Here is a 19,014-nt window from a genome sequence, read left to right as displayed (position 1 = left end):
ATTTTACAATATTATGTTAGAAATGAATAATGTGACAAAAAAAATGACAATAAACTTTTTAATAAAAAAAAAAGGATACCTCGACTCTATACAAAACATATTATAAATAGGTACAAAATAAATAAATAAATAAATACAATAAAAAAATATAAAAAAATATGTCTTTTAATAAATAATAAATATTGCAATCTATTCGAAAACCAGACCTGAGCAATTTTCGTTCAAACGACAACAACGCGTTTAATTATAAGAAAAAATTACAATATTAACGTGCAAAAAACGAATAATTATTTTAATAAACATTTTAGAGTTTAGCGAACGAAATAATTGTTTTTTTTTTTTAAATTAAAAATACATATTTTTCTTTTCAAACGTCTGAAATACATTTATTATTTTTTTTTTTAACTTAATTTTTCAATGCGACGAGAGAGCATATTTTTATGATTCATGTAAACAATTTAATATAATTTTAATTTTTTTTTTGTATATATTTGAATTTTAAGCTTTTTTTTAATTGACTTTTGTCCAGGTCTGATCTCTATAATTACATTAAAAAACCCAAAACGTCCCTCGTTGAAAACACACGAGAGCAGTATAGATCCGAGTCCATTTTGATATTAGTTTGACTTTCTCAATAAAAAAAGGTTTTTAGTTAAAGTCTGGTCGCTTAATTTTGCCAAGAAAAACAAATTCAACATTTAAAATGGGTTATAGTGTTTGTTATAAAACAAAAAATCTACAACATCCAGAAATTAATTACAGGAGGAAATATTTGTCTACACAAAAAATAGGTATTCTTTGCTAAAGTTTTTTTTGTACTCTTTATGTTGGTATATATTGATTATTAATTTTAGTGTTGTAATTTTTTCTGGTTTTCATAATAACACAATGGGAATATTTAAGATGGGTAGGTATATCCTAAGTTTATCCATGACCGTTTTGGACTCTGGTCAACGGTTTGTGGACATTTTTAAAAATAAAAAATGGACTCGTGTCTTTACGTCTCTCTCTTTTTAGGGTACCTCTCGTTTTTTTTTAAATAGTTTTCATCATATGTACAAAATACCTAAGACAAAAAAAACAAAACGACAACTCCGAATCTTATACGATTTTCTAGGCAAGTCCAAGATATAGGTACATCATTTTGTATAAGTATAATATTGATTTGGTTAGGCTTTTTTGAAGTTTTAGTAACACTTGAAACTGCCATTTAAAAAGTGTAAGCAGTTGTTGCTGTGTGATAAAGATAAGCGAGAAGAGATAAGAAATGTGATAAGGAGAGAGCGATAAGAGTTTATGAGTAAAATAATAGGAGCCGCTACGCGGAGGTATTGATTGGACGAGGGTTGCAATTTTCAGTGCAGCCACTTTAGAGAAAAAAAACTATTTTTATCTGTTATTAGTAGATAATAATCGTGACGACACTGGTGGAACTGATTGATGTTGCAGAAGAAGATCTAAAAATCCCAGGAGTTGAAGACTAAATAGATATGCATTTCAAGATAGAGACAAGTGGCGGAGTGAAGTAATGGCTGGAAATCATCTTGGACAGTAGTCTTGCCAACATGAGAAGAAGATGGCCGATGGTGAAAATTGCAATCTTTGTCCAGACAATAGAGATAGGTATAGTAAACGGTCACTCTAAATTAATAATTAGCGATAATGAGGGATGATAAGATATGAGGAGTGTTTTTTTATTTTACCTTCAGAACGTTCTGATAAAAATGTAAATCAAAGTGCGCAGTCAACTATCCCAATTTTTGTTTAGGGTCCATGTAAAGGTAAAAAAAATTGAACTGCTTTTTTTTTTTAAAAGTTATCATTGATTTTGGGAGTTATCGTTTTTGTTTTTTTTGTTCTTAGCACAATATTATAATAAATTAAGCGGGGAAAACCCAATTTTTTTCCCCTATTAGTTGTAATAGTCCCTGTTGTCCCACGAGACGGGACTGCGGACGGTGGCCGCGGCGTAGTCGCTGATGGCCGTCTCGTATATTCCGGCCTTGGGCCCGCCCGGTTTGGACTTGCGGCGGCCGGCCGCGCACAGGTAACAGCCGAGCACGACGAACAGCTGGAGCAGGCCGAAAGCGGCCAGCAGCAAGGCCAACGAGTAAGTGTTCCAGCACACGGCGAACGGGCGACCGCCGGCGAAGTTCATTTCGTTGTCCCCGCCCTCGCCGGCGGCGTCCACGGCCTTGCGTGCGTCGAACTTGAACTTGTCCTCGATCCGGATCTCCTGGAACACCACCTCGTCCGTGGTCTGGTCCTGGACGCTCCGTCGTCTCCGCCTGAGCAGCACACAGACAATAATATTAAAATCTATTGGTAACTGAGTGCAGACACTTCATGCAGATACGTCAATACATAGTTTGGTTTGGTTGGGTTTGGTTAGGTTAGGTTTGGTTTGGTTAGGTTAGGTTAGGTTAGGTTAGATGAGGAAGAGAAGGTAATATACTAAAATAGAATAGATTAGATTATAAATAGATTTGTTAAAAGCCGAAGGGTGGTTAGAGGCCCCCACGTATGTTGTTGTATTGTATTGTGCATAGTTAACTAGTCAAGAAACTGTTGTAGGCCAATATGGTGAAAATTTGAGGGATAGAGCCCTCCACTTAAATGTTGTACGTATAATGTATATGTTGTTGTTTAAACAATAAACGATGGTAGCCGGGAGGAAGTAATGTTAACTCGGTTCACTCCCGGTTGCTGGTATCAAAAAAAAGATTAGGTTAGATACGTTTTTATCACACTGCGTACATCTAAAGATTAAACAAAGAGTAGCGCAGAGAAACGTTATTTGTTGTATAGATGGTGGTTCTTGAACAATGTGTACGGTATTTACATATCCTGCAACTTGATGTATCTGCATTAAGTGTGGAAACTCTTAACTTTATTTTCAGAATGACCCTCCATAATCCTTCTCCGTTCCATTTACGTAACCCATACACACACTTTTGACACCAAGACCTGAGACTACATCTTCCTCGACCTAAGAATTTTTGCCATATTTGACTTTGTTTTTCACCAACGACTCACCTGCCGAACGAGTCCGCTCGCCGGACGGACCCGTTTTGGCCGACCACGTTGCAGTTGATTGGTTCGCATTTGGGCAGACACGGTGTGACCAACGCCTTGAACTGGACGATGTCGGACGTGGGGAACTTGAACGCGTCGAACGGCGCCTCCAGTATCTTGACGGTGCCGGGCGTGCCGGTGTCCACGGCCGATATGGGGCCCATTATGGTCGGGTCCGTCGGGCAGCCGTCGCCGTCGATCAGCACGATCTCGCTGGCGTCCACGCCGTCCAGGGCGACCAGCTCCCGGACGAATATCTCGTACGGCGACCGGTCGTCCAGTATGTGGAACCTCAGGCTGAGCGGGTCGCCCACCTGGGCCGCGTGGATGTCGCCCCCGTCGCGGTTCGTGATCCGCATCATCACCGTGGGCGATATGACGAACGCGGCCTCTTCCACGTCGTTGTCGTCCAGGCCGTTGCCCATGCCGCCGCCCAACACTCCGCCGGCCTCGTGCGCCGCGCCCTGCGCTTCGGACTCGGCCGCGGCCATGGCCAGCTCTATGCCCTGGCCGACGCTCCTGTTTTGCAAATCGTACGAACACTTCACCGACAGCCCGACGTCCTGGCCCGTCACTATCTGGTCGTGGTGCTGAAATTCACAATATCACAGTGTTACACATGGGTTGGGGTGGTCCGAAAACCTCGGTAATACAAATTTAAACAGCCCTTAACTCCTCTTCCCTTTCCTTCTTACCCCTATCCCCTTGCCCCGTTAGGTTAGGTTAGGTTACGACTGTAAAACATCTAGCGGCAGAGACACCTAGTGGCAGTCATTCGAAACTTGACAACTACCTCTTTCAATCGAGCCCTACCAGAGCGCTGTAGGCCCAACACTTCACAACCTACAGCCGTCTGAAACCTCACCATTCTTTTTGAGACACCCTGTATTATCTCTAATCCACTATCTCTATTGATTCACCTCCATAATCCTCATTTATACTTCTCCACAATTCTTTAATACTCCTCCTTAATTCCGTGATACTCCTCTATAGTCTCTCCATAATCCTCCGCCATAATCCTTCTCCATAATTGCATAATGACGTCAGCACTGTGACACAAAACGTGACGGACAAATGTTCAGAATGACCCCCAGCCGTCAGACATATCAAGTGAATTCATTCCTCAAATCTAATAAGGATTATCGATAGGATATCCCCGATATTGATGGTTGAAACCGTACTAATCCAAATCTAATCTCAACTTGACCTGTCCAACCTAAATCCTATAAAAATTTAACCTATCATCATTGGAGTGCTAATTTTTTTATTTAAAGCTCAAAAGTACCTACTTAAAATGAAGTGTTTCGAATTTATGGTTTAATTAATTAAGCTTAGTGCGATCAGAAAAAGAAAAACGGGCCAATGTTTTGAGTGGAAGTCGAGAGCGGCAAGGGCGACCAATTCTCAATGGATGGTAGGAGAATATTATTGTTTACTAAATCAATGTTAAAAGTCAAACAGCGAAGTACAGTATATTTTAATTACCCATTAAAAGCAGGACGGTATAATGAAAATAACAACTGGTCTATACAAGCGGATTTGAATATTACGCTTTTTGGAGTTCTCAGCGTTTAAAGTTTTGGCGTGGTATGTAGTGCTGATGAATTGGGGCTTGTGGATATAAATAACATTTCAGTGTAACTCTACCCTCAGTCTCTAAACATTGAAATGCTAATAATTTGAAAAGTTTTTCGCCAGAACTGTTTGTCGACCAGTCATTATTTATTTTCATTTCATCATTCTGCTTTCCAGAGGAAAATCTAAAATTTGAGTTTATATTTGACTTTTTAAAGACATCTCTAGCAGTATTACCTTTTAAAGTAGTATTTCTGTTTTTTTTTTTATTTGAATATTAAATGTAATATTTAATAATTGGACAATTCGGCCATTTAAAGTAACTTTCAGTTGGGATTTCTAAATTACACGCTAGCTAAGAAATAGGTTAGCCACGTGCATGTTATACCATGTCGTTTATCTTTTATAAATAGGATTTCTTCTGGTTTTTAATATGATATAATATTTTTGAAGTGGGGCAACCGGGAAACTAAACCCAGACACTTTATCCAATTCGTGGAAAAACAATGAATTTCTGGATATTGTTTCGGGCCATCCCCTCCGCCGGCTGGTGTTTATGTTTATATTTATGTTTATTATCCTACCCTCGAATCCCTTTATCTACAATCCCTTCCCTCTATCTATTTATAACATGTTGGCCGCCACGCCGGCGTCGCACACAGTTGTTTGTTATTACTCTGCTGTCGATAAAATATGGCGGACCTTCGGGAAACGCACAAAATGTTATCTCTTGAACAAATACGGCTAAAAATACACATTAATAACGAGCAATAACAGTCCAACGGTCGCCGGCAATCTCGTGGCGTCAGTATTTATACGAGACATCATAATGCGTCATAATATATATTTATATGCGGCTCATCTAACTCCGCTATTTTTCTTTGTTTTTCTTATAAATTATATTGGGCCCTCAATTCAATTTCGTAGGCTCCAGCACTTTGCTGATGATCTGAAACTTAATGCTGTTGTGTTATCCTTTTGAGACAACAGGCGATTGTGCAAAAGTTCAATTGGACCTTGTTAACTGAGGCAAACGTCGTATAAACCCCTCGGTGATGTTTTCCATAGCAATTTAAATTTGTATTCTCAAGTTTTTTTCTGATTTCGTTCTAAAGCATTAAAGAATTTGGGGTTTATGTTGCGCAATATTAAAGAGTTTGATAATAAGGTACCTATGTTTTACAATGCGCTTTGGTCAAACCAACTATGGAGTATGGTCCTTTATCTGGAACCCTTACCATTGTTGGCTTGACTGAATCGCTAAAGACAGTTCAAAGACGATTTCTTCGCCACTTGATACCGGTCCAGAATATTCAGTCTGGGTCCTTAGCCTGTCCTCATTATTCACAACTATTATCCGGACGTTGCGATTATGTTCAAAACTCATTAATGGTCAAGTATCCTGCCCAGCTTTGTTAGAACAAGTTTTTTTCATATTCCCCAGTTTAATTCCCATAGGGTGATCCAACTAACGTAAAGCACTTATTTTCTCGGAAAATTCTAATATTTTGAAAAAAGTTCCTCTACTTATCTATATTTTTCTACATTTTTCAATACTTAGAATACATTTGTCTTCAACCCTTATATGTAAAACAATTATTTGGTTTGTTAAATGGGAACGTATGTTTTTAATATCATAAATCTGTAGACATTTTAAAAACAATTTTAGTGTTTGAATTTGTAATTTTCATCAATCGGTTCCCTACTTATAACGTTGTAAAAATTTGAAAGTTTGATCTATATTCGTTTGGGATTTCAACAAGGGTAGCATATTACATGCTATTCAATAATATTATCGATCCCGTCGTCCGTCGATAAAACCGATAATATAAAAAAAAAGTTGGATCTAATGTTATTTATGTCCGATTATCGGTGACAGTATTACCGATAGGGATCAATATTATTATTTAATAGCAAATAGGAGTGCTACTGTTTTATTCGACCCGACAAATATTGATTTTAAATTCAAATTTTTATAAAGTCAGATAGTTGAAAATTCAAACGCTAACATTTTTTTTTTAGCTAAAATTGCGTTTCTAACCACTTTGGCCACTGTGTCAAAGTGATGATAACACCCTTCCATCGTTTATCTACAATCTCCTGCCCTCTCCTCACCCTATCTACGATCTCCTGTCCCCTCCACGGGACCCGTTCCATTTCGAGTAAAGCGACCCGGACCAACCTGGATGATGATTTCGGTGAAGAACTTGCCGGGATGGTCTTGGCGGACGTCGCAGTCGAGGTTGTGGTAGTCCAGGTGCAGCTCAAAGTCGAGCGCGCCCTTGACGTCGTTGACGCACGAGTTGGGCCTGTTCTTGGCGTACACCTTGCCGTCGAACAACCGGTTGGTGTGTATGGTGGCCACCATGTCGGTGCCGCGGCAGTCGATCTTGACGGCGAAGCACGAGGACATCTGGTAAGTGGTGGCGCCCGGCACGGACAGGTACGGCCGTTCCAGCTGCGACAGGCTGGACGTGCTGTGGTGCGACACCCGGCACACGTTCACGCCCGTCTCGTTGTAGTCGAACGAGTGGCACCGGAACTCCTTGGCCGCCAGGCATATCTCCTTGCACCGGTCCATGGTGGCCACGTTCTCGTAGACGGCGTCCACCGTCTTCAGCAGCTTGCCGGCCACCTCGGCGAAGTCGCACATCTTGGGCTGCTCCTGCACGCAGTTGGACTCCATGTAGTCCACCATGGCGTCCGCGTCCGCCGACGACCCGTTGTTGCGGCCGGCGTTGGCCATCGACGGCCGCCCGGCCATCGTGAACCTGTCCACGTCGTTCAGATAACAGTCGCCCGTCTCCTTGTTGAAATTGATCGACCTGCAACGTGAATCAACGTGACTATTGAACATTGATCGTTATTGATTATACGGCGGGGGGGGGGGATAAAACAAAGTCGGGTCTTTCCCCGGACCGAAGGAATCTATGGTGTTTGCGTTCATGGTAATTTCCCCCAACCTTCCCTCTCCTCTACTCGCTCTATCTACAGTCTCTTCTGTCGGAAATCCGATAAAATATATCGTGTCTCTTATCAATAATCCCTCGACAGCTGATACTCTTATCAATTACCTCCTACCCTCACCTTTCATTCCACTACCCGCACTTCTTTTCCCTTGCTTACCCGTTCCCCACCCTCTCCTCTGATTGACCTTTATAAAACCTTTATGAAAACATTTCCGTTTGTGGTATTTTACGAAATATTATAAAACTACAAAAACAGTTTTTTTGGTATTTTCCAGAGCTCTATCAACTTTTGTACTCAAAACAGTAGGTAACGTATATCTTATTAAATTAAGAACAAGTCGTGGTTGTGTTTTGTCATAGCTTGCGCTGTCCTTTGTTGCCGGAACGACCGGGGCAAAGGCTACACGGTTTATGCGATCCTGGTACCCGAGCTATCCTAAAAACGGCATTTTCGGCCTTTCTGGTAAATCCGCCGAGCTCGGTAACGAATTAAAAGGCAACGGCACCCTTCGGCGTAAGACGCCACCGGTACCAGGGGCACATAACACCAAAACCGTCGTCGTCGTCGTCAAAGGCTCCCCGGCATAAATGAAGCCGTTTAAACTCTTATTTTCGACGCACCTTTAGCGGTTTTAGCTTCGGTGCGGAGCTGAGAAGATTTTGTTTTTACAATTATGTGTTTTTATTTTTGTGTCTGGACCCACGATATCTCCTAAACCGCTGAACTGACTCCTTAGTATAGCAACTCTATAGATCAGAAATCATACCTGAAAGGTACTTTATCGGACTAAAATTTTTTAAAAAAGTCACCTCTTCCACATCAAAATCGAGAAAAACACCCAAAAAATGTACAAATTTTTCAACTTAAAATTACGATGCTCTATAACTTTTTTAAAAATAGTCAAAAATGTTCCAAATTGATATGCACTGTTCTTCAAACATAGTGCTATCGATAAACATTAACAAGCCAAACAAATATCATAAACCCTTTGCCCTTGAAAGGATAGCATTTTTTTCTTTATTTCACTTTTTCAAGCTATGTTTTTGAGTTTTAGACCTAAAAATTAGACCGAAGGTAGATCTAAAATGGAACTATACCATATACAATTTTCTCAAAAATCTGTAGTCAAATTTTTGTTTTATTAAGGAAAAACTCAAAAAATAGGGTAAATTTTAGACTTTGGCCGTAGTCAATTTCTAGGTTGGTATGTGTGAGTGAATAACAGTCAACAGGTAATATAATATAATATAATGAAAATATTTTCATTATATTGTTATTTACGATATATGGGTAACTATGACAGAACATTTTTATAGACAGACGATCTACCCTTATCGTATCCACCCTGCACAAGACTAAATATTAAATTTTAAGTACATCATTGTTGATCCCACGATATCTTCTAAACCGCTATAACTGGTTTGAACATACTATCCACGGATTTTTTTTTTTTTTTTTATAAATAATGAACTATAAACGTTTTTATAATATAAGTATCACCCTTGAGTTGTACATAATATGGCGAATAGACCCACCGGGATTACTTTACAAAACCATTATTTGTTTATTAAAATTAAAGAAAAAAAGAAAAGATTAAATGTTCATGATAAAAACAATAAAAAGGATTACATATATGTAGATTTTATTAAATTTTCGGTCACTTAATTGTATTTTCTCCCTTTGGTGACAAGAATAAAGGGAGGTGTGATAACTTTTTATTTTTTTTATTTTATTCAAACATATATTTATCAAATTAGCTATATTATTATGAGTGCAAAGCATAATACAAACGAAACAGTCAATTTAAAGTGTAGTGAGTGACAGCTGTGGTTTTTATTATACAATAATTATAAATAAACCATAACCACAATAAAAAAAAAAAAATATATATATATATATATATAAATACTTGTGAGCGAAATAAGTATATATTTTTTTTGTGGTTAGGATTTGTATTTTTATAATTGTATAAACAAAATACTAGTTTGAAATGGAACGCAAGCATACAAAGGCAAAATATATTCTGTTTTATTTTAGCGTGGCATTGTGAAAAATAGAGCTAAAATTAAAAGCCAATATTTTTTCACTTAATAAATTAATGGACTAGTAGACCGTTTTAGATTATTATCCGGGATAAATTACTTGGATGCTTTTTTTAAAAATATTTTACCTCGTTCCAACGTGTGAAAATCACAGTTTGACGTTTATCGCAGTTAAAAAACGTTGTTATCAGACATTTTTTAAGGTTGTTTTTAATAAAAATGTTGTATTATATTTCAAGAAAACCTTAGGGATTTTTTTTTTTTTTTGTGAAAATTAACTGCAGCATAAATTAAGCCGGTGTTGTCTCGCGGGTGTGGTAAAAATATTTTTAATCGTTTATTCAGAAATATATTTGCTCATTTTTTGGGCCCATAACCTAACCGGCGCGGCTTCGCGCAGAGATAGTAATAATAATAATTGTTGTCTAAGCCTTTGCCGGCGAATTTCGGTAGAAGTCGGCGGTCGTTAAACAACATTGCATTTGGAAACTGTGATTTAAACAGAAATATTTTACATAACCAACGCGGCTGCTGCTGCTGTTGCTGCTAAATAACTTGTCGGATAATAATAATTAATAATTCGGAACAGCCCTCCTGTTGAAGCGAAATTCCGCGTACCGCCGCGTTTAAAGATAATTTAATGGGAAAACTCCGTTTCGGGCCAAAGGGTTGATTTCGTGGAATTCGCATTGCATTGTGGTGGTGATTATTAAGGTCTCTCTCTGTGTTCGACAAACCAAGAAACAGACACACAGCGTTCGCCTATTGTTCGGTATTAAAGTATCATTATTGGGGGATTCTCTCGTTTGGAATTTATTTCCCGGACGATACTGTCATTTATATAATAACATCAATATTTTATCAACAACATCAACAATTGTTATGTGCAATACCTATCTATAATTGTCGACCCCGTAATACCTTTTGATGAAAGCTAATAAAAAATTTAAAAATCAAACCGTGAAATAATTATATACAACAAACAATAATGTGACCGTTTTTTTTTTAAGGAAGAAACCAAATTTCGCAAAAAACAAAAGAAAAATTACTATTTTATAGTTTTTGTTGAAAACTTTGATATTTTGTACCTAGCTAAGTCGTTTTACCATTGTAAGTGGTTTTCCGTGTAAATATTATTAGGTATTCTTAATTTATAAAGTCAATCAGCTTTGGAATTAAAAAAAAAAAATTTGAAAGTGGCTTATTACTGTAAAGTAAAATGTCTACATTTGAAGAAAAACTACAGAATTACAATTATTATTTAATTGTATTGTATTTCATACTAATTAGGTTTACACGAAAAAATTGCACGGCTTTTATTTAAATTATATTTTTTTAATTAAACAAAGATTTGTGTAGTTTGACTCATCTTAAAATTTATCTTCTAAAACTCTATTCTTTATAATGATATTATATTGATTATAATTATTGTGTTCGTGATTTTGTAGAAAACATTTTATTTTAATCTAAATTTTAACTATTTAATCTAATATGAAATTGTTTAGCCTCTACACAGGATGATCCTTTAAGTGTAAAACACTCCTCAAACCTCTAAAAATAAAGTTTGTTAAAGTATGTTAAAAGTTATACATTTTTTACCGTTCTTGTTGATTTCTAGATTTTTCGGTGGCTGTTGAGTCGTTGAGTTATACTATTCTTTTTATCGCGTTTACTTATTTTATTCCTAGGATTATGATCCAAATAATCAATCCGTCCCTGAACCGACAGAATATAATACACATGATTATGTATTATTATTATTAATAACGAGTAATGTTTTTAAACGACAAAATCTTATACATTCGATTTACCATATTATCTTTATCTTGACTTTATCTTGAGTTTATCTTGTCTTTATTGAATCTTATTTATTTATTTTGGACTTGGATAATATTCAAATTTAGTATACTATGTATCATGTAAATGAACAGTAAATACATATATGTATTTAAATATTTATAAAATATAACAACGTCATGAAATAAGTATTTTTTTTTTTTTTTTTATCAATTTTTCATAGAAGTTTACACTGTATTGTAACTAACGTAACTGACCGATTAGGTCTAATACAATTATTAACGTAGGACTGTCAAAGGACGGTTGGCAACAGCCTGTACCATTGATTTGGACCAATTAAACGCATCTGCAGGGCTGGTCGTGGGAGTTCAACGTGATACGATAATTACACAGGCCGTGCGCTTGAACCACCCACATGCAATAGCACTCTACACGGAACAGTTTCCCTCGTTCGTCTCTTTGTCCGTATAATAATAATAATAATAATATTATTATAATGATAATAACGATGACGTTACATCTCCCCTCCTCGTTTGTCTTTGCCTCCCCTTATTTTGCGCTCAATCAGACATATCCAACAGCGCTTTGACGTATGTCGGTTTTATTCGGTTCATTAGGACCGCTTCGACGACAGCAATGAACTCTATCCGTCTGCGCGCCTCTGTCGATTATCATTACAATATAATAATGATTGATAATAATTATTATTATAAATGCACACACACACACACACACAATAGAATCCCCAAAGACCGCAGAGATAGTTTACCGGATAAAGCCCCCACAGAAATTGTCACGGACCGCCGGCCACCGCGGTGATGGATGATTCTCTTTATAATATATATATATATATATATATATATTATTACACAACCATCGTCGGACCTATCGACAAACAATAATAATTGTCACCTGAATATTCCATTTACATAATAATATTATATTAGTTTTGCACCGGAAACGATATCGATTGCATCAGAATAATAGTATCCCAACGACGACCGTTGCTCGAAAATCGAATAAATTTGTTCTGTAACTAAATATATACAGACAGGTCGTTTACTTTTGTAAGCAGAGTCAACAGAGTATGATAGTGTGTTTAATTAGTGCGATTTAAGTATACACACTTCATACAGATACATCATCAATACGTGGATATTATGTCCCGCGTTCTAGTATCTCTAATATATTATCTCTAATCATCCACTATCTCTATTTATTCACCTCCATAATCCTGAAAAGGAATTTTACAAATTTAATGAGATCTCAAACACAAAATACCGTAGGCGACTGTTTTGTAATAAAAGAACTTGGTTATTAAACGTTACTAAATTTAAGAAACGGACATATTTTTTCAAATGGAAACCACACCAAGCACAACATAATATAGAAATAATAGAAAAACTATTCAAGACTATAGAATTTTGACATACAAGTCTAAGACATAATATGTAAGGAATATATAAATTTTTTTTTTTTTGAAAAAAGGGTGGCAATTGTATTATTTTGTCTAACGCAAATGGTTTGTTCTTGACAAGACATTACAAACCTTGGAAAGAGTTTAATATAAAAATGAATTTACATATTTATACTTATATAAAAAGTTGATATTATTTCTGTAAAATAATTCCTACTGATATAATGGCAAGTCATGTCTACACTTTCAATTCTACCTCTGGAAAAGTTTTGAGGTATTTCTACCTTATTTTTTTTTCGCCATGTATTCGGTCGGTGTGCGATGAGTCTCACGGTAGATTTAGTTTTTCCTTTTTTTTTCAATTCAAATATTTTCAAAATACCTATGTATTTTTTAAATAAGGCTTAACCGAACACTTGAGGGGCGTGGGGTGTCTACCAATAAATACCCTCTGTGTACATAAATATAAATCACGGTTGTTTGCCCTAACCCGAGACGTTTTCGGTGAATAAATCTTACACACAAATCACATCCCTCGTTTTCGGTATTTTCAACGTCTGCCCGAATTCGTGTGAATAATAATAAATATAAATTACGAGCACCGTGAAAATATATCATGTAAAAACCAATATTGTATTTATTTTTATGTTTGCAGATTAAAAAAATATATATATGTAATAAAATTGTACATATCCGAACATATGTTAAGTACATTGTTCTCAATTTGAAAAGGCAATGAAATGTATGCGATACCATTTATAAAAGTTGATGTAGAAATAATTAGTTTGGGAGGGCTAAACAAATGGAATATGGACAAATAGAGAGAAGAAGTTATGGTATTGATTTGGCAAACAACCGCCCTCGACTTTCACCCAACACATATTGTGTTCGAATCATAAATTTTAAGGACATTTTACTTGAAACTTAGCCATTGCAGTTCCATAACTAAAGAGTCCATAAAAACTAGATATGTGCGATTCGTTCAACATTTAACATTGTTCACAATGTTCTGAGTTTACACTAGATGCACTGTGTTTGCTCCAGACAGGCCACGCCTAAAAAGGGAAGTAAAAAAATCATCATCAAGAAATGTTCGGTGTTGGTAAATTATTGCTTTTTAACAAGCGTTTATTCAACCGCTTCGGGTTATGTTCTCTGAGACCCATGAACATTGTGTATTATTACACTAATTATTATTATTATTATTATGTAGTACGTTAGCGCAGTCGGTATTGTAGGTACAGGTTCGATACATATAGTAATTATCAAAATACTGAGAGTACCTAGTCTGGCGTCATAATGATTATTTTGTTTGACTCGAATTCGACCGACATCAGGCCAATATTATTATTTCCATACGAACCCCCGTAGTAATCGCAGGGTTTTGTCCATCCCTACATTGGTTTCACAGTAAAGTACTGGTACTTGATTAGACAAAAAACGCTTCGATGCAAATCTGTGGATAGTATGTTCAAACCGGTTATAGCGGTTTAGAAGATATCGTGGGACCAGAAATAATGTACTGAAAATTTAATATTTAGTCTTGTGCGGGGTGGATACGATAAGGGTTGATCGTCTGTCTATAAAAATGTTCCGTCATAGTTACCCATCTATCGCGATTAACAATATAATGAAAATATTTTCATTACCTGTTGTCTGTTGATTCACTCACACATACCAATCTAGAAACTGACTACGGTCAAAGTGCAAATTTACCCTATTTTTGGGGTTTTTTCTGATTTTGATGGGGAAGGGGTGACTTTTTTTAAAAATTTTGGCCTAATAAAGCACCTTCCAGGTATGATTTCTGATCTATAAAGTTGCTACACGAAGAAATCGGTTCAGCAATTTACGAGATATCGTTGGTCCACACACACAAAAAAAAAAAAAATAAAAACACATCATTGTAAAAACAATACCTTCTCAGCTACGCACCGAAGCTAAAATTAGTAACTAAGCACCTTCTTTGTTACAAAAACGTTGTTGAAAAACAGCTAATAACACAGGTAATTGTTTAATTTTCACAAGTCGTCAGACCTTTAGAATAAGGCGCGAAAAATATAAAAATTTGATGGTTGTCAAACAGTCGACAGCTGGTGTCTGGAAAATTACTGTCAAACGAAATTTGAGGTAAGGTGTGGGTTTTTTTTAGGGATTCCAAGAGAGAAAAAACAGAAAGCCTCTTGACGGAGTACGGATTTTCGGTTGTCTGAGCACACCGGTATTTTTATATTATTTAATATGTACGCTGTACCCACGGCGGGATAATTACCACGGTTAGAGTAATACCCGGAAAATGTACCGTACACCATCACCGCCGATACGACCTATATTGTATCGATTTTCCGGCCCGAAATTAAACACAGAACAAACAAAAGGAAGAAACAATAAATAACCATACGTCCGGCCACCGAAATGGGCATCTGCTGCCGAACCCAGACTCTGATCGGGTCCACTTACAGCGACCGTGTCTACCACTGCCCAGACACTGTCCAATTACCGTCATCGTTACTGTATAGTAATATAAATTCGTTTTACCTTGGTCGAACAAACTACACACTATTCTACAATGCTGACAATGCCGGCGACAAAGTCACCGTGTCTATTATTGCGGACCCGTCCGCCGCCTTTGGCTCGAGAGATGAAACGGAATCGATACTCGACGACAACGTGCCAATTCATCTCTCTGAACCCTGTGGACTTCTTGACAAACGACTGACCCGGGCAATTGACCCGGGTTCGAACAACAATAAACGATTATCATCATTATTGTTGGCTCTTGACGCTCCGACGCGCGCGCTAATGCCATTTTAATTGTAGTCAACTTTACCAGCGTGAAAACTTTTAGTTAGTCACAAAGCTCTCGTTGAACCCATTCGGACACACACCCGGACGACAACTCTCTGCGGTACAGATTCCAAAAACAAATCTCAATTAAAAACTGAATGTCCAACGTCCCGCAGTCCCCAATCTCCGTACCTATGCTATTTCATAATGAGTTCGCTATGGAAACCATTGAGTAGGTACAAAAACATCCCAATCCGACCGTACACTCTAAGGAAATCGTCCAGCTAGGCTAGCAACGAAGTGTGGTCCTTCGTACCAGACTCTTAGCATACGGAGTGCGGTTACTGTGTCGGGTGTTTGTCAAAAAAAAAAACCATCCCATAGGACAATGGCTATATCCTGTATTTAACGTTAAACGTACCCCAACGACTGTGTTGCAAACTGCCTCGGTGAATTAGCTTTATTTCCGTTTAAACGACACGGACATCAACTGTTCGACAACAAATGTTCTCTATACAATATTCACAATCTCTTAGAAAAACCTCGGTCCAAATGATTTGCAGTTATTTTGCCTACTAAGGCATTGACGACGCACTCATTGAATCTGTATTGTTAAGGGGACAACAATCAAATTAAAGGTTAAGAATAAATTGCTATACAAAATAAACAATAACAACTATTTAAATACAGGATACATGTTGTGGGTTTTTTCTCTGCTTTGCTGGTGAAATTGCCAACCTTTTATGGGTGGGATTTCTGATTTCAAGACAACGGTTTGGAAGACACAAAAACGACGCGCACATCGTATTGTGAAAACAATATATACCTCTTCTCTGCTGCCCCGGAACGGTTAGGTGATAAGAAATAATTAAAAAAATAGGGTGGAAAAAAAAAACAGGAAATTACAAACATCAAGTGGGTCAAGCAGGAGGAACAGGAAGTGTACGGGACCTCGGTAACGTGTGGCCTTTGGAAAGGTTGACGGCGGTGGAAAGTGATGAATCGCATTTCGATAACAACCGATCTGCGGTCGGCGAAAAACTTTCCAATCTAAAATTACAAGCCGGCCGTGTCCAGGTAACAAAACCAATAATAAAACTTTTTTCCTCTTTCGGGCGCGGTTTTCCTGCTTTTCTTGGGTGTGGAAAATCTCATTAAACGTCGAATCCGTTATCACCGTCGGTGTCAACCCCCACCCCCCTCGACCCGCCCTTAGAAATCTAGGACGTTTCAAAGTTCCGGCAAAACTATTTTGATTTTGACTTTTGCAGAGATAGCGGAGAGAAAAGTTTTCCCGTCTCTCCGACTTGCGACGACCCGGAATTCCCGGTATTGCAATGCCAAGCCCGTGTGCCCGAAGTTTCGACGTTTAAATAATAAATAATAACTCGCGAGGAAATATTCAAATTAAAGTCACAAACTATTATTATTATCGTCAAAGTAAGGTGCAGGTGGCGCGAAATGTTCATACCGTTTTAATTATTATTGGTATGACGTTAGGTATATATTGCCTGCCCGCTACCGTTTCCGGCAGAATTAAAGTGACATATTTTACGGAGATAAACGTTATAGTGCCAGTGCTGTTTGTCTTCCAAACTGTAACGACTTAAGTTGTTATTAGAGACAATCATTGTTTAATTTTAATATTTTCTGAAAAATTCGCCGAAATCAGCGGCTATTGTTTTTCTAAGAACATTATTGGATTTAAGCAGAGTCGAATCGTTTTTGATTTCGACGGTTTAACGTAAAATTATGTATACAGCCATGTGTACGACCTCTTGGAATAATTATTGCAAATTATCTTTTTGGACACATTTTAGTTTATGTTGGTTTTACAATATTAATTTTTTTATTTCTATAGAGAATTTACCAAGCTCATAAGGGCAACAGAGCACAGGAAATGATTTTAAAAAAATGAAGATAGTATTAACAATAATAATGACAACAAAAAATAATAAAGGCAAAATTAACAATAATTATGATCAGGTCAAATTACTTGAAACGTTTTTTTAACCTGGTTCTTTGTTGAATATTATGTCTATATTCTCTAACGAGTTACGCAACATTAACACTGTAGAAAATATTTAAATGTTGATATTATTTGGTAAATTCTTTATGGTGTTCTAATAAGTTTCGAAACTTACAAAGTAACATGTTCAATACTTTATTGATTTTTTTAAATTAAAAAATAAAACGTTTTTTTTATTAGTTAATGTTATCTAACAATATTAAAAATGATTATCAAATAATTACCTTTTTTTGTATATTTGTTATGTTTGTGATATTTCACAATATTAGCTAAAATTCAAATATTTTTCATTTTTGTTGAATTTCAAAGTTGAATCAACTTCTAAAACAAATGTATATTTTATTTTATTGATTTTTTCAACTAATTACTAACAATTTTGACAAGTTTTAATGAAAACAATTTTTCAAAACTGTTATTCAATAATTTCAGCTAATTGGTTTTTAATTTGAAAACTTAATTAAACATGGTATACATGTTACCAGTTAAGTTTCGACAGTCGACAAACCTCTAGAATCGAACACATAATAAAAAAAAAGTTGTATATTGACTACAGCTGATGTAAAGTAACATAAACTAGAATATCGCCAATGAGAAAAACTAAGAAATTGTAAAAACGCATCACCCTGTGTTTAAATTAAAAATATTAAAATACAAATATTATACATTTTTATCAGGTTAATATATAGATAATAAAGCTATCATACAAACACCTTAACAAGGCGAGTGTCGACAAAAAAATTTACAGTGCTGTGAAAAATACAAAAAAAAAGCTAATTTTTTGATAATCGTTTTTAATATTGTTAAATAACATTAACTAATAAAAAAAACGTTTTATTTTTAAATTAAAAAAATCAATAAAATATATAAAATGTTATATAAATATTGTACAAAACCAACATAAATTAAAATGCGTCCAAATAGATAAATTGCGATTAATCCAAGAGGTCATATTATAATACACATAATTTTACATTAAACCGTCGAATTCAAAAACGATTCGACTCTGCTTAAATCCAATAACGTTCTCACAGAAACAATAGCCGCTGTTTTCGGCGAATTTTTCAGAAAATATTAAAATTAAACAATGATTGTCTCCAATAACAACTAACGTCGTTACAGTTTTGAAGACAAACCACACTGGTAAATGCTAATTTTAATTCTTCCGAAAACGGTAGTGGAGGCATAATATCATACATGCTGTGTATATATTGTATTGCCTAGGTTGGTTATATATATATATATATACTTTTTTAAGTATACAGTAAATATTAGATATTATTATTATTATTATTGTTATTATACACGCAGTGGTGGGTGGTGTG

General features: G+C 36.2%; 1 protein-coding gene across 1 annotated transcript in view; it reads right to left on the bottom strand.

The window, feature by feature from the left end:
* Positions 1–400: 400 nt before the first annotated feature.
* Positions 401–19,014, bottom strand: part of LOC126842338 (uncharacterized) — a 75,695-nt gene continuing 57,081 nt past the window's right edge. Inside the window, exons 3-5 of the mRNA XM_050579268.1 lie at positions 6,833–7,475; positions 3,037–3,665; positions 401–2,288 (exon numbers count right to left, since the gene is read on the bottom strand). Coding sequence (XP_050435225.1) covers positions 1,913–2,288; positions 3,037–3,665; positions 6,833–7,475 — 1,648 coding nt within the window. The 3' untranslated portion in view covers positions 401–1,912. The remainder of the gene's footprint in view (positions 2,289–3,036; positions 3,666–6,832; positions 7,476–19,014) is intronic.

Source organism: Adelges cooleyi, unplaced genomic scaffold, assembly GCF_023614345.1.
Source record: "Adelges cooleyi isolate 19-005CV unplaced genomic scaffold, UGA_ACOO_1.1 ACOO_flye_CR_arks_rails_tigmint_CR_PRNA_519, whole genome shotgun sequence".
In the NCBI taxonomy this organism is placed as follows: domain Eukaryota; kingdom Metazoa; phylum Arthropoda; class Insecta; order Hemiptera; family Adelgidae; genus Adelges; species Adelges cooleyi.
The sequence above is the reverse complement of the archived record's forward strand: the minus strand, read 5'-3'. Positions and strand labels throughout refer to the sequence as shown.